At 35.1% G+C, this 27,910-nt stretch overlaps 2 protein-coding genes across 5 annotated transcripts in view; both read left to right on the top strand.

The window, feature by feature from the left end:
- Positions 1-15,635, top strand: part of LOC138698285 (cytochrome P450 4C1-like) — a 103,123-nt gene extending 87,488 nt beyond the window's left edge. Inside the window, exons 10-12 of the mRNA XM_069824078.1 lie at positions 900-968; positions 1,189-1,357; positions 14,935-15,635. Coding sequence (XP_069680179.1) covers positions 900-968; positions 1,189-1,357; positions 14,935-15,305 — 609 coding nt within the window. The 3' untranslated portion in view covers positions 15,306-15,635. The remainder of the gene's footprint in view (positions 1-899; positions 969-1,188; positions 1,358-14,934) is intronic.
- Positions 15,636-21,186: 5,551 nt separating this feature from the next.
- Positions 21,187-27,910, top strand: part of LOC138698283 (cytochrome P450 4C1-like) — an 86,278-nt gene continuing 79,554 nt past the window's right edge. For 2 of the 4 annotated variants that reach the window (XM_069824074.1, XM_069824077.1), the window contains exon 1: positions 21,196-21,298. The gene's annotated coding sequence lies outside the window, so the exon portion shown is untranslated. Of the gene's footprint in view, positions 21,299-21,671; positions 21,772-27,910 lie in introns of all 4 variants that reach the window. The other 2 variants (XM_069824075.1, XM_069824076.1) reach the window with 2 other exon arrangements.

Below are 27,910 nucleotides of genomic sequence, written 5' to 3'. Positions count from 1 at the left end.
ATACGTTAGGCCTACATACCCTACTACTAGTATTATGTGCCTGAAGGTGCTGTGTTGCTGTGATTTAATTATCGGGCCACAAAATGTACGAATACACGAAGTATAGTTTTTGTTTTTAAATTTTGTGGAAAAAAAAAAAAAAACCAAGTTCGTCATACTTGCACGCAAAGGCCTCCCTGCGTACATCTCATCTTATACTTTATTTTGAAGGATCTTACCAATTCAAAATTATCAACTCTTACTGAACGCTTCGGAACTATGCTACTGAAGTTGATTATGTCATTCCAACCTCTTAAACTTTCTAGACTATCAAATCAGAATATAATCACGAACAATGTAGAAGTGTGTAGTACTATATGTAAAATTTTCCGCCTCTCGGAAATGTGTACAAAGCCTTTTCAGAAGGACAACAAATTTTGTGTTTTCTCTTGTATCGTAAAGAGTTAATTTGAGAACCAATCTTTACTGGAACTGTTTTATTGCTCTTCGTTTTTACTTCTCATCCCTACATTTTTTACCACTACTTTTGAAACACCATGTGTTTTATATGTTTTTTTTTTTTTGTATTATATAGCTAATTTGTATTTCTGTGCAATATGAGAAAAGAAATGGAAGGTTATTTGTACTTACGGTTATTTTATTTTGAAAATATTCGAGCTGCTATACATTTTATAAATTTTATATTAAAATTTATTTAACATCTTAATGATAAATAAATAATGAGTGATACATACACATTTAAGGGGTTTATTTTAAATTTCGTAAATTAATAATAATAATAATAATAATAATAATAATAATAATAATAATAATAACAATAATAATAATAATAATAATGATAAGGGAATTTATTGTCAAATCTCTGTTTTTAAATGAAAATACGATGTTTCTCTTCTCAGGGTCATGACACAGTATCGGCTGCAGTTAGCTCCTCGCTCTATATGTTGGGCCTGCATCCAGAAATACAGGTAAGATTAAGTTATTCGTCAGGGTTGTGTGTATATTTCGCCCAGTTTCGATCCTTTTTCTCTCTTTCCTTTCTCAACCACAATTTTTTTTTCAAATGTTATTCTGGATTTTGTAAAATTCTGTAAGTAACTTTTGAACTATACTTACACATACGAAATGTTTTGTCGGGTGAGTCAGTTATTATATGGACAAATGCTTTGACAAGTTTATTTTTCGCAGGATAAAGTATACGAAGAACTGAAAGAAATTTTCCAGGACTCTGACCGTTCTCCGAATATGAAAGACTTGCAGGACATGCAATACTTGCAGATGGTCATCAAAGAAGCACTCAGGATATTACCAAGTGTCCCGACAATCGGAAGACAGACTTCTCGAGATATGCAATTAGGTAATATTTTTAACATTATTAATTTGTTTAAATTACAAGTAGTAATAGCACAAGTAGCAATAGCAGTAAGGAGAAAGATCCAAAGTTCATGGTCCTAAATGTATCCAGCAGCCCTAGCCTAATACATATCTTTCTGAAGTGAGTTTTTAAGAAAATCCCCTAGAAATACATATATGTGATACACTGACAAAACGATTACAAATGCAACCTAGAGGTTTCAGCAGTTTCAAATAGATAAGCCAGACAACATGGTATATCGCAGCAAGAAATGCAAATATCAAAACTTCGTGGAAAGGCTACCTCTAACATTTAAATCCCTTCAATAGTTATTTAGGCACTACTTATTCATATGCGTATTTATTTATTCATTCATTCATTCATTCATTTGTTTAATTTTTATTATTTATTTATTTATTTAATTGTTATTATTTATTTGTAATATTTTTGTAATTTTCCGAGTTAATTAAATACTGAAGACACAATTTTTATTCCGGTACCTATCTATCTATCCCTCGGAATATACGTTCTAAATTATATTTAAAATGCATAATTAGCAGAACAGTTATTCCTCTTATTAAATCATGCGCAATGTTTAAAGAACAAGAGTTTCTCTACCACATTAAGCAAAACAAATTGTATTGGCCCTAATAACTGTTTCTGCTGGACTGGCTACAGATGCGATGAGTATCTTGATACTATTCAATATTCAAATTTATATAAACAAGTATGATCCATTACAATTACATAGGCCCTACGATTCAATACTTACGCTGCTTTTTCGTTATTTGTGGATGGACAGAACATTGATAGATATGCTTACAGCTATATTTCAGTCACTAACTTAATAAACGTATGTTTTCCTTCTAGCATATAATATGTAGATAACTGGGTTGGGTAATTTATATTAACTTTTGCAACAAACCCAAAGATATATTACTATGGAACGTAACTTTTTTTTTTCTATTTTATTTCAGGTTTACAATTTCGTTTATATACGTATATAAATAACATATGTATTAGAGGAAGTGAAAAATGATTTATCTCTTTGCAGTTTTTTCAATAAAATAGACGATTTCTTTACAAAATTAAATAAATAGATTAACACGTATAGTTATTTCGTGCCATGACGAAGTCTGGCAACCATACCGGTCACAGTGGGCCAGAATCGACTCAAAATGGGACAAAATTATTTTATGTCTCTATTGTTTTCTTGGGGGGCGGCCGGGTAGCTCAGTTGGTAGAGCAGCTGGCTACGGACTGGAAGGTCCGAGGTTCAATCCCAGGTGGTGACAGGATTTTTTCTCGTTGTCAAACTTTCAGAACGGCCCCGAGGTTCACTCAGCCTCCTATAAAATTGAGTACCGAGTCCATGGTGGAAACATAGTAGAGGTGTGGGACAAGCTGTGCGTGTTTTCGTTCAGTCTGCGCATGACGTCACCTTTACTGCAGGCCGCACTCGAATGACACAGTCAACATAACAGATTGTTGATGGTTAGATCTGCGTCCATAGATTTAAATGAATAAATAAAAATCATGGTATGTGTATTCAGTAAATATTGACATTATAGGCTATAATAGGGTCTACCTTGAAGTGATAACATTATAAAATAGTGAACAATAAATTAAATTCAAGAGTCAAGAAATAATGTAATATTGCAGTGCAACGTTAATAATTGCCTTCTGTAATATACACGTACTTTCATAATAATTATAATACATTATGCTACAAATATATTACACATGAATTCAAGTACAATAGGAACTACCTTGAAATGATAACGTAATAAAATTATGATCTATTACATATTAAACTCAAGTTTCAAGAAACAATGTGATATGGCAGTGTGTCATTAATAATATTGCCTTCTGTAATATAGGCCTACACGTGGTTTTATAATAATTACAATACAATGTGTAATAAATATATACATACTTAGATATATACAGTTATTTATAACATACATTATTTTGTACATGAATTCAGATACTTTTGAACCTTCATTAACACATGTATATGAATTTCTTGGAATAATTTGTCGTTATAGTAAACAAATATTTTTATATATTCAGGCTATTGGAGACATAATATAGTCTAATACATTATTTACTTTACTATCCCACACACGACATAATACAATTTCACCATTATAAATCCCACTCTGTTAAGTAAATACTTATTCTTATGCAATCTTTTTCATTTTCCTTATAATATTTCTCTTTGAAATTCCAGACATTTTTATTATTTTATTAATTTCTTTAATTCTAATAAATGTTCTTGTTCTAACCAATGTCGTAATTACTTCTGGCGGAAGAGGAGAACTGATTTCTTCTTCGTTTTTCATGGCAGAATTAACCAAATTTACAGTCTTTTTTATTATAAATTTCTCATGAGAAACAGAATCTCCATGCACATCTGAGAATATACTGTCAAAAAGCATGGCAACCAATTGCAGATCCTTAGAAGGGGGAATTAAGTTTCCACGGGATACTGTAGTAATCCAGTCTTTTTGATTAGCAGAAGTTGACAATTTTGTGGAATTCCAAGATTCGGGTATTGCTCCATATGTTTTGATGCAGCATATCCTGCAATATATTTTAATCCTTCCTGGGATATCCGCTGTCTTGCAGAGATTTCATATATTTTTTTCTGGGAGGCCTATATTTTCTTCAGGATCTCGATCGTTGGTAAATTTAACCGGTTTCAGAATGCCTTTAAGAAATTCTGCCGTTGCACACAGTTCTTTCTGCAGATTATCATTGACTTCTGATTGGCTTGTACTAGGACCCACTATTAATGCCTCTTCTTCCGAAAGCAAATCGGAGGTGTTTTTGTTCTCACAAAACTGAGATAATGGATTTCGACCTAGTATGTACCACTTCAGTCTATGTTTAAAATCTAAAGCAGAGGGATGATCGTTTGTTCTACCCATGCTTCTAATTTCCGAAAAAAAGTTTTCTACCAGATCTTGGTTAAGTTTTCTTGTGATGATGTATTCAATGTTGTACTTGTATCTCATTGCCTCATACAACAATGTTAATGATTTATTATTTATTAGAATCCCCTCCTGATAAGGTAATTTCCTGTTTGCTTCTCCTATTTTAACTGTGGTCATGAAGTCATTCATTTCTGAGAGTATAATATTCTGATCTTGAAGGTTTATTCCGTAACTATGCAGCCCACGGTGGGTACCGAATTTCGAAACGGTAAATAATCAAATCAATCATTAGTTAATTTCATTGCCTTTGAAGTTTCTTTCCATTGATTTGATCTCAACAGCTCGTTTTCACCACACCATTTCAAAGCCTTTGCAACTCTGTTGGAAAATAATTGTGCTGCCAAACTAACTTTTTGTCTTTGGGTACCACGGACACTTAAGTGTAACGGAGTTAACTTGTAAGCTAATTTTTTATCAGAGGACGAGGATGCACGTAAAAGTTCATGAATTGGTTCTGATGAAATGTTCAATCCGTTCAAGTTGAAACCATGATCTAGAAAGTGATTCCTGTGTAATTTCAATAAATGTGGAGCGTCTGAAAAAACAAATATTTCTCGAGTTGAATCATTTGGATTAGGAAAACTGCAATTTAGTTTGGTAGAAATTTTCAAATCACGCCACAATTTTCTGTTACTTCCACCTAAATCGCTAACTGTGGCCACAACTTGAAAACCACTGCCTTCTAACTGGCAAATTATGTCTGTTAAGATTTATTTTGTCATTGTCTGATCATATTTATAGTATACGGGCTGCTTCCACCTTGCAAACAAACCACGTGCAAAAACAACCTGCACTGCCTTATGAGGTCCAATTATTTGTTCTTCCCTACTGTGAAAAGATACCTCCTGATTTATCTGAGTCAGGCGTTTCCGATATTAGAAACAGTAATAATAACGCGGAATCAATTAGGCCTATTTCAATTGATCCAAATGACGCATATAGGACGAAATAAGGGGCGGAAATATTTTTCTCTGCCTAGAGGCACCAAGTAGCTAGATTCGCCCCTGCATGCAATATTAACATTTTCGCATACTTGTGTTAATCTGTGCATTCTTATAAATAACAAATCTTACAAAAATAATTTCATTGTAATAAGCTCTAGAAATACACACGCTTTTATTCTGCCTCAGTAACTCAATTTGAAAGTCCATTGTTAAATACTTACTCATCGGGTTCTGGTGTCTCATTTATCGAGGCTTGTAGAATCTCTCTCACAATATTCCGCCTTACTCTCTTATATTGTCGCTCCATTCTAGTTGACGCATTTGCTGAATGTTTGCCGCCAGGTATATTTATTGTAGGTTTAGCATCAGGTTTAAGTTTCCGTGCACGAACTGGTGAATAGCCTAGCAGTCTCTGCTGCATTGTTTTATCAAAGCCATCATCTTTAAAATGCTGTGAGCATATAGGCCTACGTGCTGAAAATACATAGATATTATAATAATTGAGTGTTACATTTAGCGTCAGTTCTTATAAATAAGCATAGTATGGTTTTAGGCTATACTGAAAGCTTAATATCCTTTATTGACATTGTTATGAATCCGATAAGTTAAGAAGTTTCAATATATTTATGATTTGTTTCAGTCTATAACTTAGTATCTGTTAGCTGAACCAACTCACAATTATATTGAAACATACTATTCTATCAATGTCAAGATATAAAGAATATGAACTTACTTGATTTTGGTAGATGGTCTTGGCGTTTGCAACAATTCTCCCATTTTTCACGAAGATTTTTATCTTTCGGGAATGAAAAATATTTAATATTACTGCCTCTGGTTTTCCTATAATGATTACTGCAACCGTACACTGCACAATGACTCATTATGTATTGTAATTAATGTCTAGTTAGGTTTATTAAAGAAAATGTACTCAACGCAATGAGCTGCGATCGCTGTCTGCAGTAAAGATGACGTCACACGCCTCGGCCGCTATCGCAACAGCAGAGAGCTGGACAGCGGCCCAGCCCATGGGCTGCTTCCGCATTCTACAACACTGGGCTCCACAGTGTCGCACGGAACAAACTCGTGACGACACCGCACTGGCCGGGCAGGCTGCTTTGCGAATCGGTTCTGTGCGGTGGGCTGATACGAAGCAGATTCCTGTACATCGACTTAGCCCATGGGCTGGTTTTGCACTCTAGCGCACTGGACTCCACAGTGTCGCACGGAACAAACACGTGACGTCACTGCACTGGCCTTGCGGGCTGCTTTCGAATCGGTTCTGTGCGGTGGGCTGATATGAAGGCATCGAATCCGAGTCCCCTCTATTATCAGCTTATTAATTGAGCTTTCGCGGGCTTCTGCTTGCCTATGCATATTTATGCCTACGACATACAAAATCTGCATACTCGACCTAACTACACAAATGACGCTATAACTAAAGTTAATGATGACTTGAATTCAATATCCATATGGTCGAAAACGCATAGACTTAATTTAAATGCAAGCAAATCGCAGGCTATCTTAATAGAACATCAAAGATCGAAGTGTGTGAAACAAAATTTGCCATCGATAATTGTAAATAATACTACTATTCCATACAGCTCGACTGTGAATAACCTTGGCATTTATATGGATTGTCACCTGGAATGGAATGAACAAGTGAATCACACTTCTAAAAAATATTTTCTATTATTCACTCATTAAAGCGACTGAAGCACTTTCTTCTTGCTAAATTAAAATTAATCCTTGCACAAACACTCGTGATGCCACACTTCGACTACTGCGATATTACATTAAGTAACCTATATGCAAATTTGAGCAGCAGGCTACAACGTGTGCATAATGCGTGCGTCCGTTATATTTGCAATATTCGTAAATATGATCATGTTTCCCCCTCTTTCCAAACTTTGTCTTGGCTAAGGCTAAGCGATCGACGAGCCCTACATTCTCTTATTCTCTTATTTCAAATTCTGCGCACCGCTACCCCAATCTATTTGGCTTCTTGTTTTCAAAATTTATCGTCGACCAGGTTGACGAGTTGGTATAGCGCTGGCCTTCTATGCCCAAGGTTGCGGGTTCGATCCCGGGCCAGGTCGATTTAAGTGTGCTTAAATGCGAAGGCTCATGTCAGTAGATTTACTGGCATGTAAAAGAATTCCTGCGGGAAAAAATTCCGGCACATCCGGCGACGCTGATATAACCTCTGCAGTTGCGAACGTAGTTAAATAAACATAACATTAACATCAAAATTTATCCGCATATCATCAGCTAAGTACCAGGCCTCATCATAACAATTTACTCATTATACCCTACCAAAAGACATGTTTATATTCTTCATCCTATACAGTTACAGTTGATAGAAATTGGATCTCGCTTCCAAGTGATGTAAGGGGTTGTTGGACAATAACTTCATTTAGATCAAAATTACGTAACTTCTTACTTAACAGATTAATTTAATATTTGTTACTTATAATGAAACTAACATCTGTCCATTCTCATTATTATCATTAATTTCTCTCAATAGAATACAAAACCTCTAATGGTAAAATTTCATTACGTTAATATTCTCATCATATAAATATATTTTAGATTTATACTTTTTCTCCCTATAACATAGTTCTAGTAAACTTATATTAAATTAACTCTCATCATTTTACTAGCTATCTAAACTTAATTATAATTGATTGAATTAAATTAGCTCATAAATTAAGTTATTACTTTATCTTATCCCCTTCAAGCCTGGTGTACATTATAGTGTACATTGTTTTTTTTTTCTTTTTTGGAATGTCTTCCATACTTTTAAATATTTTGAAAAATTCAATATGATAGAAATGAAGAATATTATTTTTTAATCATTTCTATACCTGAATTAAAAATAAAATTTAAAATTTTGGGGCCCCAGGGGTCAAAATTGTCCCCAAATTTTGATTTTCTCTGAAGATTTGATTTGGGAATATTGGATCCCCAGAATGATTATGTGACCTGTTTTTTTTTTTTTCAATTTTTTAAAATATAAATTCAGGTCTGAAGGGGTTATATGTATATCTAAATTTAAATAAACATTACTAGTCGTTAAAATTTAACTGAAGAATATTGCTGGAGAATCTTTTAAGTGTAGTGTAAATATTCGTAATTTAAATATGTATTGTATTGTATTGATTAAGGCTGGTTGAGTGGAAGAGAAGGCCTAAAGGCCTTAACTCTGCCAGCGAAAATTCTGTGCGGTTTGATCAACGATCATCTGCTGTTTCAAACGTTTTTGTTTTAGATTGTGATTTTTGTTTTTCAAGATGAGCTCAAATAATAGTGCATCGCAAAGAAAATACAGTCTCTCTAGAGAAAAGTAGTGAAGGAGAAAATCGTACTAGAAAGTTTAAAACAACTGAGCAGGACGGAAATTAAAAAGTACCACTGGGTCAGTTTTTAAATCTGTGTTTGACAGCAGTGGAAAATAATTTAATTTTTGTGTGTTGTCCGTTATGCTTATGCCAGACTCCAGCCCGCGGGCTGCCTCGTTACTAGATGCACTGGCTTCACAGCCTCGAACGAAACAAGCCCGTCACTGCACCGCGCGTAACGTATATGTGCCGTAGACTGGTATCAAAGCATCGAACCCAAGTCTCGTCTGTAATCAGTCACTTATTTGCGTTCGAGCGGGCTTGTTCTTATGTACGCTGTTCAATCAACACCAAATTACTATTTAAAACATTTTTGTTTAGCTTTTTATTTGTTGTTTTTATAATGAGTTCAAGTAGTGGTGTATCGAAAAGAAAAGACAGTCTCTCTAGAAAAAAAAAAAGTGAAAGAGAAACTCGTTGCCGGAGAGTTCAAAACAGCAGAGCCAGATGTAAATTTAAAAAGTGCCATTTGGACTGTTTTCAAGCCTGTGATCGACAGTACTGGAAAGTCAATTTTGTTTGTTGCTCAATATGCGGGGAACTATAACGTATTCGGCATAAGTAAAATGTCGCAAAATGTCGATTTTTTACATTATTTACTTTTTCTGAGAATAGAAGTTATTTTTCACATCATTATTGAAGAGCATAAATAGTGTTAAAAGTTTTATACAACTCCCGTTACCACATTTTCAGTGAATATTACAATAGACGTGAATCGGTAAAGACGACAGGAAATACAACACAAAGGTATTTAATGGGCCTCTGATCCACTGGCCACGCGCCAAACGTCACCCAGCGGACTGCTTGAGGAGCGGTTTTGTGCGGTGGGCTTGTATGATGGCTCGAGCTCAAGTTTCCGCTTCTATCAGTTACTTATGAATTTAGTTTGCGCGGGCTTGTGCGGTTCGATCAACGGTCAACTACTGTTTCAAACGTATTTCGTTTTTGATTTCCGTTTTTCAAGATGAGTCCAATTATGGTAGGCCTACATGCAAAGAAAATATTATGTCTGTGAGGCTACTATTACACTATCAAAGTTCTTTTTTTTTTTTATTGGGTTATTTTACGACGCTGTATCAACATCTAGGTTATTTAGCGTCTGAATGATATGAAGGTGATAATGCCGCTGAAATGAGTCCGGGGTCCAGCACCGAAAGTTACCCAGCATTTGCTCGTATTGGGTTGAGGGAAAACCCCGGAAAAAACCTCAACCAGGTAACTTGCCCCGACCGGGATTCGAACCCGGGCCACCTGGTTTCGCAGCCAGACGCGCTGACCGTTACTCCACAGGTGTGGACATCAAAGTTCTTTGACAAAGAATATGATACAATATTTTATCTACGATCTTTGATAAAAGATAGGATTTGTTGTATATTACACTATATAAAATCTTTTATAAAATATTTTAGGAACAAAAGTTCTCCCAACACTTGTGCCACAACAGTGATTACTGATTACGTGTTCCGAGGATTTGTTGATACTAATATTTACGCGTTAAGTTTATAAATTTAAATTATGGTTTATTTTACGACACTCGCAAGTGTATATCAACGTCGGCGGTGTGCCGGGTTTTTGTCCCACAGGAGTTCTTTTACATGCCAGTAAATCTACTGACATGAGCCTGTCGCATTTAAACACACTTAAATGCCATCGACTTGGGCTGAGATCGAGTAACCTCGAGCACTGAAGGCCAGTGCTATACCGACTACACTACCGAGGCCGACCGTTAAGTTTATAACACCATGAATGAAGAACAGTATTATGCTTGTTTAGCTACAATTAGTTCAATTATTACAATATGCATGTTATTGAAAAAGAAACGCCTGTGAGTTAAACCCCTGATCACAATACAAATATGTGATCAGGTCTGAAACCATGGATTGCAAAACGTGATAAGAGATATATACATCAGAACTTATTGAAACAGCTACTATGCGAGGACTTGAAAAGTTATAAAAATTATTACAAAATATTATTATAGAAAATTAATATTATGCTATACAAATTATTTATTTACAACATTTTATTTCCTTCATACTCCGATATCAGAATTTTTGTGGTAGCAACAGTCCAGTTATATTTGCGTTCCGCCATATTTATTTCAAGGTATAGAAATCTTTTATCAAAGATAACAAGCTGCACTAACACTTTATAAAAGATCTTTTATCAAAGAAACTTTTATAAAAGAAAACCCATTACACTGTCATATATTTTATTATATATAATAATAATAATAATAATAATAATAATAATAATAATAATAATAAAGATCTTTATCAAAGAACTTTGATAGTGTAATAGCAGCCCGGAAAGCCTTCATTACAGACACCAGCTGTGAAAGCATACATTTAAAAAACAGTCTCTCTAGAGAAGTAGTAGTAAAGGAGAAAATCGCTGCTAGAGAGTTAAAACAACAGAGTCGGTTGGAAATTTAAAAAAGTACCATATAGACAGTTTTTAAATCTCTGTTCGACAGCAGTGGATAATAATTTAATTTTGTAATGTGTCCGGTTTGCTGGTAACTGTATGCTCATGCAACATGCCAAGCCAAAACACAACCAATGCGCGCAAGCAGGAAAGCAGTAGAATGCAATCAACTGGTGCAGGCTGAGCAGTGCGGCGAGCTACGCGGCAGAGTGATGGGCTATAGTAAGCGGCCGCGTGAAGCAGTGTTGGTCTTGGGTGGGCTGAGCTGCTGATGCATTAGGACTAGCAGTGCTGAGCTGTGGGCTAGTCTGCAGGACTGTGCTTGGAAGCCCAGTGCACTGGGCTAGGAAGCGGCCGCGTCAAGCAGTGTTGGTCTTGGGTGGGCTGGGCTGCTAATGCATTAGGACTCGCAGTGCTGAGCTGTGGGCCATTCTGCACGACTCTGCGCAACAGCATACGCAGTCCCACACCTTTACTATGTTTCCGCCATGACCGAGTCTTTCCCGGGGGTAAAAGGCGGTCAGAGCGTGGTGCCGACCACATCACCTCATTCTAGTGCCGAGGTCATGGAAAGCATGGGCCTCTACCTCCATACCCCCAAGTGCCTTCATGGCATGTTACGGGGATACCATTACCTTTTTTTGTTTTCTTGGATGCATAAAATCAATAGTTATTCAATAGTTTTCACTTTTTCTTTAAGTTAAAAGCACATTCACAACATAATAATTTTTTTATTCATTATCTGATTCCTCATCATTACATTTTCGTTACTGACATTTTCTTAATGAACGGCACTTTCTTCTTCCTCCTCACTAGAGTCTTTCAGTAGCTGTAACCCTTCCTTCCACAAGGGAGTTTTGTGTTTTTATGTGACTTTTTCTGATATGTAAAATGAGAGGATCGGAATATATGATAAGGTTGTTGAATAAATCTGTCATTGTGTTTTTACGAGAAATTTTCCTTGTGTGGGGCTCTCGATATATTATTTTAATATCTTTATTATGAGCCTCCTGAGCCTCCTCAGATAACTGTGCAATTGGAAGCAGAGCTGAGTTAATAATCTGAGACCCATGGATGAGAATTTTGTGTACGCTAGCTGGGAGGTTAAACTAGGGATACTTCTGAATGAACAAATTTGCTTTTTCTAGCGCATATTGATTGAAAGAATCAATTTTAATGTCTTTTCCACTAGAAATTACTCGAAATACAACTGCAAACGTACAATTAAGTCTTCATCTATCCCGGTTATGGATATGTTAATTCGGGATTTGAGAAGAATCTTCTAGGAGTATTCCAGTTGTTTGAGGTTCCACTCTCTCCTGGTTTAGGTTTGTCCACAAGAAGTCCCATCTCATTTGGAAACAAACTCTGAATTTCTTCCTTTCTCCTTTTCATAAATTCGTCTGGCTGTATGATCTAACAGACTCGTTAACTTCACTTCTGCACTTATTTCTGTCAGAGTAATATCACATGGATAGCAATGCAGCTTTGCTTCTCGAACTTCATTTACGCTGGATATAAATCTACATTTCTACATTTTGCTTGTAGTCTCAATAAAGTGTACTGGTACTTAGATAATTTCGTATCCATTATCAGGGCTAAAATGTCTTCACCACTATATTTTGCAACATTTTTGCAGGAACTACTATGCTCGTTATATACAGTTGGAATTTTTGCCGCACAGGTTGGTGTACTTACAGCATTTTTCATTAGTTTAGCTGGTTCTTTTTACCTGAAGCCATCAGACTTATCTGAGTAGCAAGAACAAGCGCACCAGGATCAGCAGCTTCTCTGAGATGTTCAGTTTTCCTCCTCTTCGTCTTCTTAGATGATTCAGAGAACAATTTTCTTGGATGACCAGACTATGAACATCCAGCCACATGTTCAACATGAAATTTATTACATGGAAGCAGCTTAAATTCTTGATCCAATGAACTGCCATATTTTCCTTCCTATTTATTTTTAATTCTATAGCTATTCTGCTATCTTTTATTCAAATTACTGGAGAATGAACTATTTTTTTTCTTTAGTTCTGAAGAAAAATCTTGTGGACAATTTTCACGTAATCCTAATTATGATATAACAAGCTCTTGAATAGCCGTCTTATCATTATTATTTTGTAGCAGGGCTACCATGATTTCACGGTGTAAAAAACAGCGGTCATCTGGAATAGTAATGAATAATACTGTACGTAGGTATCTGAATTTTTGAACATTAAACAGAAAAGTGCAAGTAGCTGCAGCTGAATACGACTTTTCTGCAATCTATAGGGTCTGTTTAAACCATCGACACAAAAGGTTTCGTAACATCGAGTGACACGCACTTTATAACCCTCTTTAAATATTGAAAACTAAAATATATTAGCTTAAATTGCATTCCTCCGAGTTATCACAAATATTTACACTCTATATCAACCAATTCAAAATTGCATGTATTCCTAATAAAACCTACCCTTTGTTCTAACATTCTCAGCCATTGTTATTTCTTTATTCACGAATATGACCACGTAACACACACCACTGTCTCAAGCGCACGGCCTAGGACTGACTGGTGCGCTATCGTCTGGTTACAATAGCTCTCTTTCAAGGTTGTAGCCACAGTTGTTAAAACATGTTACCGATGATGCATCATGAGTTTAGTGCTCACCAGGATCCCTACTATGAGTATACACTGTCAAATGTATTGTAAAAAAAGTTCATTTTTTCAATTTTGTCCCATTTTTTACTCAATCTGGCCCACTGAAGCGTTGTGACCGAGGGACGTAATGCTGCTATTCAGATGGAGTGTGGCGTGTATTCGTAGGTCAGCCGGCGATCGCTATTGCCAAACTACGCAGACGTTTAGCAAATATTGTAAATTAATCATAGTGCATAATAAAAGTACATATTTTATTGTATTTTATTACCATCCTTCAATCTGGACAATTATATCAATTCCAGCCTGCATATATATTAGACTATCATTAAAATTATCGGAGTTATGACTATAAAATTCAAGAATACTTCATACCATTTTTTTTAATCTATAGTGAATATTTTGCCAAAATTATAGATTTTTAAATTTAACTATTTTCTCACTCCTTGTTCTATTTACTTTCCAACAATACGTAATAGAACATTTTGCATAAGGCTCCACGAATTTATATTTTTGTAAGAGAAAGCAAATATCTTTTAGTGTTTCAAAAAATTTTCATTTTCTTCCTTCATTTTTTGTTTTTAAAATTGTTGTCTCAATTTGAAACAAATATTAGAAAGGTTCAAAGATCAATTTGCAATGCTCCTTCAAACACACGATCAAAAATAATAAAATTATGTTTATTCTGAATCAATGGAATTCATTGTAACTCTCTAACTAACGATCCTTATTTAAAAATGAGAAAAATTATTTAAGCCTGAAGACCAGTAATAAATTAATTTAATTTTTGAAATCACAAAACGTGCATTTAATCAAATTCTTCGGCTTTCCAAATGCAGCCCAGATATTTTTGAAAATCCATCTCATGATAATAAATAGAAAACCTAGATTTTCTTAAATTTTGAAATTATTATAGACTAAAAATTATGTTATGAGTCATCACTGCATCTTAAATTATCACATTTATTTCACAGAATCCTTGGTATTCAACCGCATATGCCTCCTCAAAAAAGCATTTGCAAACAGTTCCACATTTTCATGTCAGAGACACAAGAATAGCTTCACAGGCACTTATTCTTACAATACTTATAACAAATTCATTAATTGAACAAATGCATTTCTAATTAAATCACTATTTACTTGATATGTAACGCGAGTATATGTTTTGCTTGTTACAGGACCCTACTCGATCCCAGCCGGCGTTTCCATAATTATACCAACTTACGCCTTGCATTTAGATCCTGATATTTTTCCTAATCCCAGAAAATTTGATCCAGACAATTTTCTTCCTGACAGAGTTGTCAACAGGCATCCTTATGCATATATTCCGTTCAGTGCTGGTCCTAGAAACTGCGTAGGCCAAAAGTTCGCCATGCTGGAAGTCAAAGCGGTGCTGTCAAGTATTCTACGACATTATGAAGTACGTTCTGTTGACAAAATGGAAGACTTAGTTCTTATGTTTGAGATTGTACTGAATTCAAAACGTGGTTTCAGAATGTCCTTAACTGAAAGAAAACACAAAGAAGACTGCAAGAACAACGTGTCGTAGAAGTTGGTACACAAAACGTTAGGGAAGTAGTATGTAGCCCATTGGGTAAAAAGGAAATCTTGGCCTTTCAACACAACTTCTTTCTCTGCTAGCCTTGAAAGGATGTATATCAGGAAGATATGTATATTATTCTTCTCTACCAGTATTTGCATATATGTGCGAGGTTTCACAATATTGTTGACCATGTAGCTACACGATAGCAGCAACATACACTCCCTGCAATGTCACTAACTTTCGTAGATATTGATGAAATATTTTAATAACTTATGTTGAGTATTCTTTAAAATGCCTATATTTATGATTCCTCGATTAAATAATATGTCTCTTAAATGGTTTGTAAGTTTTCTTCTGAGATATAATTTTACTTTCCCTACATGGTAAAAATTTCTCAAGCTATTGCATTTTCGTTTATTTTTTAATAATACTGCCATATAACTAAAAGGAATAAGAAAATTAGCTGAGTGGATGAAGAAAGAATGATGCTGAAACTGATCAGACTGCGCCAATGGTTGAGAAGAAACTGCCTTCTGGAGGATGCACTGGAAGGAATGGTGAATGGGAGAAGAGTTCGGGGCAGAAGAAGATATCAGATGATAGACGACATTAAGATATATGGTTCATATGAGGAGACAAAGAGGAAGGCAGAAAATAGAAAAGACTGGAGAATGCTGAGTTTGCAGTGAAAGGCCTGTCTTTGGACAGAACACTATGAATGAATATCTAAAAGGAATTTGTCATCTTCTTTTACGTATCCCTCCTCCTTAATTATAATATGCTTTCAAAATAACTTTAAACATTATTAACTACACACACTACCAACTTCAAGCTCAGTCCAATTTCGTTCTCAATATAAGCAAAAATTATTTGATAATAACAAAGTACCAATGTCACAAACATTAGAACAAAAAAAAAGTAACTAAATCTCCAAAAAATGAAATAAACTGAGTGCATATGAAACTTAATATTAACATCACAACATTTAGGCCTATAATTAGAAAAATCTATTTTAATAACGCTCAACCATCTTAGTCACTATGATATATTCCCAAATTTTGAAAATGATAATTTGCAGAATGTTGGTGGGACTGAAAGCTGTTATCATCAAAGAATATATATATATATATATATATATATATATATATATATATATATATATATCAGTGGCGTAGCATGAAATTTTGAGCAGGGGAAGCAAACTCAAGTTGTCTTTCATGTACATATGAGAAAATGTATTACAAAAATATAGTCTTAAAATAAATAGTAGTCAATGTCAAGTCAGCAGTCCGAAGATTGGTGGGAACCTCGTAACACCAATAAGGCATGACTTCAAATGGTACGTAGTAAATTATGATTTCATGGTTTACACATATCTCTAACAAATAGACACGGTCATTTGCTTTTTAAATCGCACTTTTGTTCGTAAGTCAGTCTTGATAATAGAATTGTCCTAAAAATTCAAGTAAATTGGTGTCAGGAACTGTTATTACATTCATCATTTATTATATCAGCAGCAATGCACACTAACAATTCAGCTGAACAAACCCTCACGAAAGGGATAACTCGGAAACTTTCAATGCAAAAGCTAGCTTCTTCAGTGCCTTGCGACAAGGGTAGTTTAGTTAGAAAGGGATGGAGAATCTGCGGGATGGGTTACACAGAAGAATGAGTGAAAGAAACCAGTCTGCTTGGAAGCTGGTGTGTGCAGGCATATTCTTTACTGGTGCATCACAAATCATCCTGAGCTGCCGCATCACAATATTTAACGCATAAATATAAACTCTATTAAAATTAATAAATAATTTTGTTCATAAACTGCAGGTTTATTATGAAATTATTATTAACTGGGGAAGCGAGCTTTTTAGCTTACATTGACGCTACGCCACTGATATATATATATATATATATATATATATATATATATATATATATATATATATATATATATATATATATATATATTCATTTCTTCACGGCTGCTTTATGGATTCGTTGTATTTAACCTCAAAACCAGGGATCGGCAAAAATATCATCCTGATCACTAGCAATAGGGGCGTCGTAAGGGCAGCGCAGTAAACTGTCTTTGTGTCACCCCATTCTGGCCAACACCCCTACAACTCCAGTTCACAGGCATCTACTAGTGGCAGGTTACCTGATTGGATTTAAACTGCTTCTTACTCAAAACCTTCAACGTCTGTTCGGAAACTTGTGTTTAAGGAAGAATGAGAGAGACAATATTTGATGTGCACATGGCGACAATGTAAACGTCTCTTGTGTTTTAATATTCTAATAGGCACTTATAAATTAAGCTTCAAGCGACAAAACGACACGTCATAAGAGTATGATGGAATCATAGGTAAGCATGAACATATCTGATGTAACTGTAAACGGAAATGTATAAGTAGAAAATAAGTTTAATAGTAATATGCGTTACAAGAGCGGTATGTTGAAGTTTTCATGTTCGAGGATAAGTTTGAAAATGCGAAACGTAGTTGAGTTTTTTTAATTTCCGAGAATTGAAAGAAAAGATACCGCTCGTGTATCGTACATTATTTTGTGTGTAGATCGTTTATTACATACCTGAAAGAGGTATTTCTAATTAGTTGCAATCAAATCTCCATCTTGGTTTCTGTTCAAGGACGGCAAATTTGCAAAACAAAAATATCTATCTTCAACATTGTTCCTTTAAAATGTTTTCTGTGTTTTCTATACTCCATCAGGCCGTGATATACGTCTGTCTTTTTTTTTCCCCCAGTCCATAACTTAAAACAAACTCTAAGGTTATGTAATGATTTATTTTTCATTTTAATATTTTAACAATATTATTTATATAATATATTGCAGTAATAACATCGCCATCTGGAATCTTGTTGATTTTTTCACGGCTTCCTTAATGTTACTTGCATCATGAAAGCAGTAACTTTAGTGGAGTTGTAGAGTTTACTTAATTTTTGAAAATATTTAAAAACAATAATTAACAGTGCAATTTAGGTGAAATTGCACTGGTAAGTTTCCAATTTATAATTATTACTATAGTGAACGTCTCTAAAAATAATATGTTAGAAGCCTAAAGCAGTAAAATCAATATGTCACTTAAGCGGTAAGAAGAGGGAAATTGTTATGTGTGTTAGGTTGGGAATACTGAATGTGGAATTTTAGACTTACCGCGTATTGGTTTTGTGCGGAAACCAAGCAAATACGCACGATCTCGCACAAAATATGTTTAGTGCTATCATAAGTCGCTGTCGCTATCCTACATAGCAGCTATGTATGTCTCTACATTCAGTATATTTCCCAACAATTTTTTTATTGAAAACTTATAAAATGTAAGCAAAGATCATGACTAGGAGACGAAAAGTTTCCAGTTGTATTAACAGTGGCAATTTGTGATGTATTTTCGTAGGTTGCTGTAGCATAGTAAAAATACTAGTGAAATAAAATATAATCTGTCCATCTATAAATCAATATTGTGTAGTCTAGGTCTATATCATTGGGTTGGGAGTCCGCATCCGACAGAGTGCTCTATATTCCTCTATTGATATTACATTTTATGTATTGTGGCTTGCATTCAGTGATGTCATCGTGAGTACAAATTTTTCGACGGCTGCTAAAAAAAAAAAAAAAAACACATAGAGTTTCTACTAGTAGAGTCAGAAAGTACCCGAACTTCGGATGGCAACCCCATGCTCTGTAGGCAACCTCTCAGCCTTGTCCGTGTGGCATATGGCCCTCTCTCCAAGCGTATAGACTCACAAAGAAACATATGACCTGCGATTTCAATAAAAATTCTCACAATTTCTAAGTTTGAGTCGGTAAACAATCCGGTATTAATCACTCACCTAGCTCTTCTCTCATTAATGAAATATAACGAGTTTAATTACGCGTCTTATACGCCGCTCTTACACTCAACCAGCACACTCTACGCAGCATGTCATGAATTCGTTCGTACTGAACGTACCGGTCTCCTGAGTGTGAAAGCTGCTATTACAATAAATGGTAATAGAAAATGGAATGGAAAAATCGATGGAGTCTTGCATAATCTACAGCGAAACACGACCACCAGACTGCAGAGATTCTGACTTTCAAATCATATTCAGTAACCTGTGTATTTGAGAGGAGGTTGCAGTTGTGATATTGTGAGTTGTAGGTTTGTATTCGTATCTTCTGATGAACGATGTGCATGTAGTGTTATGAAAACAAGTAGTTGTTAGAGATGAACAACCATCGAGAAAAACGAGACTAACAGCGCCGAAAAGCAGAAAACCCGAACGACAATGTTGTATTATGTCGCGTCCTTGACGTAAAGACTCCCGAGTCTTCCGAGACTCGATATTGATCACTCCCGAAGTCAGAAAGCAGCCTTCAATCGCCACAGTTGTTTATACCTGAATGAAATTTTATCTACTTTGGTACCTGTTATATATGTATAAACAATTAAGTAACCTATTTGAAACAGCAGAGTCCGTATAGGTCAGTTTCTATGTGATGCTTTTCCAATTCACTGCGGGCTAAGCAGGGAGATGCACTATCATCTTTACTTTTTAACTTCACTCTAGAATATGCCAGTAGGAAAGTTCAGGATAAACATGAACGGGTTACATGAGATTCTTGTCTATGCGGATGACGTGAATATGTGAGGAGAAAATACACAAACGATTAGGGAAAACACGGAAATTTTACTTGAAACAAGTAAAGCGATCGGTTTGGAAGTAAATCCCGAAAAGACTAAGTATATGATTATGTGTCGTGATCAGAATATTGTACGAAATGGAAATATAGAAATTGGAGATTTATCCTTCGAAGGGTTAGAAAAATTCAAATATCTTGGAGCAACAGTAACAAATATAAATGACACTCGGGAGGAAATTAAACGCAGAATAAATATGGGAAATGCGTGTTATTATTCGGTTGAGAAGCTCTTATCATCCAGTCTGCTGTCCAAAAATCTGAAAGTTAGAATTTATAAAACAGTTATATTACCGTTCTTCTGTATGGTTGTGAAACTTGGTCTCTCACTCTGAGAGAGGAACATAGGTTAAGGATGTTTGAGAATAAGGTGCTTAGGAAAATATTTGGGGCTAAGCGGGATGAAGTTACAGGAGGATGGAGAAAGTTACACAACACAGTACTGCACGCATTGTATTCTTCACCTGACATAATTAGGAACATTAAATCCAGACGTTTGAGATGGGCAGGGCATGTAGCACGTATAGGCGAATCCAGAAATGCATATAGAGTTTTAGTTGGGAGGCCGGAGGGAAAAAGACCATTTGGGGAGGCAGAGAAGATAATAATAGAATGGATTTGAGGAAAGTGGGATAAGATGGTAGAGACTGGATTAATCTTGCACAGGATAGGCACCGATGGCGGGCTTATGTGAGGGCGACAATGAACCTCCGGATTCCTTAAAAGCCAGTAAGTAAGTAAGTAATCCGGTAAGATACTAAAATATCGGTAATTTTACATTTGTAATACGGTATGTATTCTAATTTCTTATGCAGGAAGAACGGGAAAAATATTTAAGAAATATGTTTAGAAAAGACGCCAAAAATGCACACTGATCTATCATGTGATATAAGATGAAGCGGATAGGTTAGCTTGCAGTGCTGTTAAGTCGGGATAGCACTAAAGGCCTAGAGCTAAACGAATAAAAGAATATATAATGGTAATCAATTATCATGATCATGATTATGAGCATTGATGATGATGATATTCAATACCGGTAGATAACATCTACATATATAGGCTATATTTAATAATTTTGCTTCATACTTTCGTTTGATACATTGCAAAGAATGACTATTATAGTACGTCATAAAGTTGAACAATTAAAAAAATGCAGTCAAGGCGATGGCCTTCAGACTTCTACAGATGCAACGCGCGATCATGACCTCAAGTGCAGTTGCAAAGTGCAAGAGAGAGGCTGAACGGGAGGTAATCTATCCACAGCTCCCCAAGAGATAGCAAGCTAAACACTCGAGCGAAATACAGACACTGTAAGTAACGTTGGTTTGTATTATATTATATTATATTACATGGCATTATGTATATTGTTTTAACCCTAAGGAAATCGCGCATTTCTTCCTAACATTAATACTCGCGTGGATTGTTGCTAGACCATAATTAATAATCAATATTTTGGACTTAATATGCAGGGCCCGATATAGGCAGGAGCCTGTGGTGACTCTGCTCAGGGCCTCAACATTCTGAGGGGGTACAAAATTCAGGAACAAGATTTATAAAAATTGAAATAGATAAACTCTGCCAACTGAAAATCAGAATTTAGGAGATGAGTAATTATTAACAGATAATTACGAAACTAATTGGACTATTATGTTAGAAATAGCGTCAATACTTTATTGTTTTAAGATTAGAGCAGCCGTGGCGAAGAAGAGTTCGTGCGCCGAGCCACTGTGTAACCTGCAATGTGCATAGCACCTGTGGATGGAGGCGGACACCCGAAGGGGAAGTAAGCAACTGTCTGACTCAGTAACGGATTTTCATTTTCCTTACGTCCAGCATTTAAATATAATTTTATACAGTACAAGGCTACAAACTAATGTTTCGTACGTACAACGGAAAGAGAAATGTACAAGAAAACATAGGCCACATTATCATGACCTGAAATTAACTGTCTTCAGAATGTCTCTGCGACAGAGTTTCAAAATCAGGAATTATGTCATTTATTGCCAGACGTAGTTGATCACGAAGGTGTTTGTCTGTCAGTCGTAATCTACATTTGGTTTTCACTATTTTCATTATTGAAAATAATTTTTCACAAACGTAAGTTGTAGCGAACATGGCTTCAACAGAGCAAGCGAAAGAACGAAGCTTCGGATACTTATTTTTTGACAAAGATTTGAAAAGTTCAACATCTGTCAAGTCCTTACATCTAGCTTTCATTGCAACATCACATTGTAAATCTATGAGTTCAAATTGAAGATCTAACCGCATCATTCGTACATCTGCTGACAAAGGGTCGACGTACAGAGATATGTCATGCTCTAAATTTCTTAAATCATGAAATCTGTGTTTACAAAATTCTTGTTTAAGAATGTTCAGCATCTCAATGTAATTATGTAATTTGTGAGGAGCAATATTTGGAAGAGACTGTAAACATGGAAAATACTGGAGCTGGGACTCGTTTAAGTGTTCTATCAAGAGCGTCAGCTTTCTTGTGAAAGCCTGAAGTGTGCTGTACAATGCAACAACATTTTTCTGGCGACCTTGAAGTCTCACATTTAAGTTGTTCAAATGCTCGCAAATGTCACACAAATAAGCCAAATCACAAATCCAGGTTTCGTCGCTTAATTCTTGTATTTCCATGCCTTAAAAACAATTATACAATTATCAGAAAGTAAATAAATGAATCAGCAAATAATAAAATTTAGTGATAATAAATTATGGAAGTTTACTAAAATTAACTGCGCTCGCATAAATGTTGTACTACTTCACGGAGGTCAAAGAAACGTCGTAACATCGACCCTCTGCTAAGCCACCTAACATCGCAGAAATACTTCAGATCTTCCGTGGATTCTCCAAGATCTTTAAGCAGTTGTCTGAACTGTCTATGCTTCAACGCACTACCTTTTATTTTATTTATTATCTTTACAACAATATCTAGAATTGATTTCAACGACACTGACTTGGCGCAAAGTGCCTCTTGATGTAAAATACAGTGAATTGCATGAACTTTATTCAGTATATTTCTTTCAACAAGAAAAGTTTTCAATCTTCCAAGAAAGCCCTTCTTTTCGCCCACCATTGCTTTCGCTCCGCCTGTTGCCACTGCCACTAGCTTAGACCAATCTAACTTGTGACTCTCGACACTCATTCGGAAAGAATTAAAACTCTCTTCACCAGTAGCATTGCCTTGTATGGAAACTAGGTCTAGATGATATTCCTCAACATTTAACTCTTCATCAACGCCACGAATAAATATGGCCAATTGTGCCGTATCTGTGACGTCAGTACTCTCGTCAATTGCAAGAGAAAAATATACAAAACTACTGAGTTTTATGTCCATCTGTCTCGTGACATCATTAGAAAGGAATTCAATTTTTGTGGCGATAGTTTGACGAGAAAGATGTAAATTTTCAAAACTAGGAACCTCCTGTGGACACAAAACTTCAACAATTTTAATCATACAGAGAAATTCCCCTTCCTGAAATGCCTTACAACTCTTCGCAATTTCCCAAGCTATCAAATAACTAGCGTGGTTCCTTTTCTGTGCCATGTTTTGTGTATTACTAGTAGTCTGGCGTTCATTTCTTTCTTTCAATTCCAGCAGTCTATTTGCTCGGTCTAGACCTGTTAACGAAATAAGAGTATGACTATTCATCCGCAAATAAAGACTGATAATTATTCCGATAACAATAACAACAATAGTAATAATAATAGGATTATAATAATAACAATAACAACAACAATTACCTTTCAATGTTTCATAATGTGGGTGACATGTAGTATAATGCCGTTTTATGTTATACAACCGTTTTCCTTGTAATACTTGCGAACAAATCATACATTAAATATTCTCACCATATTGGCAGCAAGAAAAAATGCGTCCTCCCATCCTACTTGAAACTTCCGTTTTTATAGATGTAAAGTACATGTATTGGAGAGAGACATTGCGACAATACACCACTCGCAGATCAGAGGCAAATACGAATGGAACGGAGTTGGACTCCCGTGAGTGAGAGGGTGGGGGTTGTGGGAGGTAGAAATGCACAGCTATCTCTGCGAGCCACAATGTGCTCGTGAGTCGCATTTTCGCCGTGGCTGGATTAGAGTGATAGTAAGTGGACGGCGGAATTTAATGTGTTCAACTTGTAACAGAGTAATAGTAAGCCTATTCAAATAAATTAATTATAAACGCAGCAGTCAAAGTCATCATTGTCTGTCTGCTTGTTTGTTTATTTGTTTGTTTCTTTCTTTCTTTGTTTGTGTTTTGTTTCTTTGTTTTTTTTTTGTTTCTTTGTTTGTTTGTTTCTTTCTTTCTTTCTTTGTTCGTTTTCTTGTTTGTTCGTTTTTTTGTTTGTTTGTTTCTTTTTTCTTTGTTTGTTTCTTTGCTTCTTTCTTTCTTTCGTTGTTTCTTTGTTTGTTTCTTTGTCTCTTTGTTTGTTTCTTTGTTTGTTGGTTTTTTGTTTATTTGTTCTTTATTTATTTATTTATTTATTTATTTATTTATTTATTTAGTTACTTATTTATTTAATTTATCTTGATATCGGACTATTATCATGTGTACTGGTAGCATAAAAGTGTATTTAAAGAAATGTCCATAATTAAAAATGGAATTCGCAAGCAAATTTGAATTAGGAGCCAAAGAGAAAACGGAAAGCTACTGAAATATAACAAGAAAAACAACGTTGATCACTCAGCATGTATGTTCCTTCAGCTGTTACTAGCAGTGATCTTCTTTGCTCACAGAGATTTCCAGTTACACAAGTTAACAATATTTTAATATAGACTAATGAAGAAGATTTTGACATACAAGGACAGCAATCCAATACAGCTACTAAACTGTGGAGCCAAAGTAAACCTAACTCTGAATTTAGGAAAAATGAAAATTCTTCTCAAATTTCTGAATTGCACTAAAAGAATCAAAGGACAGTACTACAACTAATGCAGTCTTCTTTAATGACCACACATAATGACTGATACCTTATAGCAGAGGTTCGCAACCGGTGTGTCGCGCAGCTCCATGGAGAGTGTCGCGAAATTTTGGAAATGAAAAATAAATTTTTGTCATCCAGAAAGTCTCTTTACAACGCATTTTTTATTTCTAATGAAGTCATTGACAAGGTACATTTTACTTTGAGATAGATTTTACAAATGAAACGTGAACACCTGCAATAATGCTCAGTTCAGTTTTTCATTTTTTTCAACCATAAGGCCACGTATTGAGAAACTCTACGCAACCCACAAAGCGCAGACTTCACATTAATTTAAATAGGCGAGTTTTCGAAAACGATAATAAAATATTTTTATCAGATATTCAGGATAGACAGGATTTTTGACACACACATTTTTTCTAATGCCACTCAAGCTTGTTCTTTTAGAATTTTCGATTGAACGTCGACATCAATCAACCTATCTACAACACTGGATGTCAGACACTACATAGAAGTTGTTATCAGTGCTGTTTTTCTGGTGGAACGCGCTGAATCGGCGTTCCGGCACCTTTTTGTTGCATTTTTCATCATGAAACCGAAATACGTGTGAATAACTGTTTTTAATATAGTTTTTCTTTGTATTACGCTTGGATTTTGAAACTTTTAATTGGACGCAAAGGCGGTTAAAAACAACAAAATTCCCGTGCAGTGAACAGTAATCATATCCCCGTCCGCTATAAAATCTACAGTGCTTGGGAAAAGTGACATAAGTCAGTTTTCACAAACCATTTTTGATAATTTATTGACGACTTTCACTGGTTATGTCGATTTGATTTTTTTCTGTATGAATTATTGTAATGGGAGAAATACTTATGTATTTTTTTCCGAGCGAGCAGATGTTTCGTAAGTTGTCAATAAATTATCAAAAAAGGTTTGTGGAAACTGACTTATGTCACTTTTCCCAAGCACTGCAGAAATATTCTACACAGAGTTCTACCGCCTTTTGCTTCAGAAGAAATGTACTGGTTATTATATTATTATTATATTTATTCTTGTTCTTATTATTATTATTATTATTATTATTATTATTATTATTATTATTACTACTACTACTATTATTATTATTATTAAAATCAAATAAGTATGTCGCGATATCGTAGACATTCAATAAAGTGTGTCGTCAGTCAATAAAGGTTGGGAACCACTGCCTTATAGGATCACTTTATTTTTAATCCTTCTCCTGAAAATAGTGAATTTATAAAAAAAATTTCGGAGAAATAAATACATGGTGAAAGGAGACAGGTGATAGAATGATTCTTATTAAATCTTAGTGTACAGAAATAATGTGATGTAACCTTAAAATTGGCTCATTTATTCCCATAAAATGGCATTCTTGAGTGTATGCTGTTTCATTTGCAAACGATTCAGAATAATGCTGTAGCCTTAAGTAAAATTGACTTTTCAAATTGATATTATGCTATTATCAACAGTCATCTCACTAGAGGTTTTGATTTTATCGATAAATCTGCGAGTGCAATAGGAGCAGATTTATCTAGAGAAAATCAAAACTCGAGTGGGATTTAATTGACTATTACACGATTAGAAGACAATATATACAGATTGGAAGTAACAAAGTACTCCAATACAAAAAATATTGACTTACGAAAATACATCTGTCTTCAAATGTATTATTGTACCATCTAAACATTACGCTAGATGGCAGTAGTGTGTTATGATTAGCCATTGCCTACGCTATAGTGGGTATAATAGCGTAGGCAACAGTTTAGCTGTTTTCTTGTTATCAGTTGTGCCAACTATGGAATCTTAATTGAACTCTGTGCACGGTAACTAGTCAAGAAGGCTTTGTTGATTCAGTTTCATTTTTATTAAAACATTTGCATTCCACTTCAATCGTCCGGATCCCAGCAATCAACGTCACTTAACAGATGATTTTCAATAAATCTTAATATTAAACAATGTATGATACGTGACTATCCATAATATCATATAGCAGAAGCTATAAAAAACATAGCCTAAATAATATAAACAAGTGTTAGAAAAGTTTGAATTAGGGATGATGAAATAAACAAGAAACGTTTTAATTAATGATGATGAAATAAAAAATAAACATGAATAATTTTAAAAGAAGCAATTATTGAAAGCACAATTTTCAAATTTGAATGTTTTAGTGGTTGGTGGTTCAGTTGATGTTATATTGGACGTGTGCGTAAAAGAAGTGAACTCGTTGATGTAGGCTACATGGTGTATCCCTCAACTTATTCAGGATTTCCGAATGGTGCTCTTCATTTATTTGTAAATAGGGTTTCAGAGAAGATGCATAGCTATGACCAGTGATCTTTATTAATTCTTGTTCTTGAATGCCAATGCGAGTCATATTTGAAACTGCTGTGCATCGACAGGAGTGGTTTGTAACTTTCTGTTTTTTGACGTCCAGACCAGTTTGAAATGTTGGCAAACAAAGAAACAAATGTTGGGGTAGTGATAAAAATAAACAAATGCTAGGGACGCGATAAAATTCAACAAATGCTAGGGACGCGATAAAATTGTGCGATAAGCAGCCATGATTGGTTGAAAGCAGTGGCGTATACTCGTCAAAGGGTTTGGGGCTACCACTGACCCTATTATTACACAACATATATTTTAAAATCCCTATAATAAAATTCCTTACATATTTATGTGATTTCCAGACGTCTTGATTGGGACGAAAATACGTTGATGGCATCGTCCTTGAAATTACAGTTGGGCCACTTGCAAAGTTTCTGTAGAAATGACTTTTCAATGGATATTAGTGCCAAGCCGGATAAACGTTCTTGTGTATGAGTTGATCTACAGTAGGATTTTATTCTCTTCAACGCAAAAAAATGTTCTTTCTACCGATGCTGACGTAGCTGGGATTGTCATAATTAATGTTGCCAATTTAAGGACTTCAGGAATAACTTGGTTCAGCTGGTTTTCATATATAGTAGATAATAT

The sequence above is a fragment of the Periplaneta americana genome, chromosome 4 (genome assembly GCF_040183065.1).
Source record: "Periplaneta americana isolate PAMFEO1 chromosome 4, P.americana_PAMFEO1_priV1, whole genome shotgun sequence".
NCBI classification, from domain to species: Eukaryota; Metazoa; Arthropoda; class Insecta; order Blattodea; family Blattidae; genus Periplaneta; species Periplaneta americana.
This window is presented reverse-complemented; position numbering and strand designations above follow the sequence as displayed.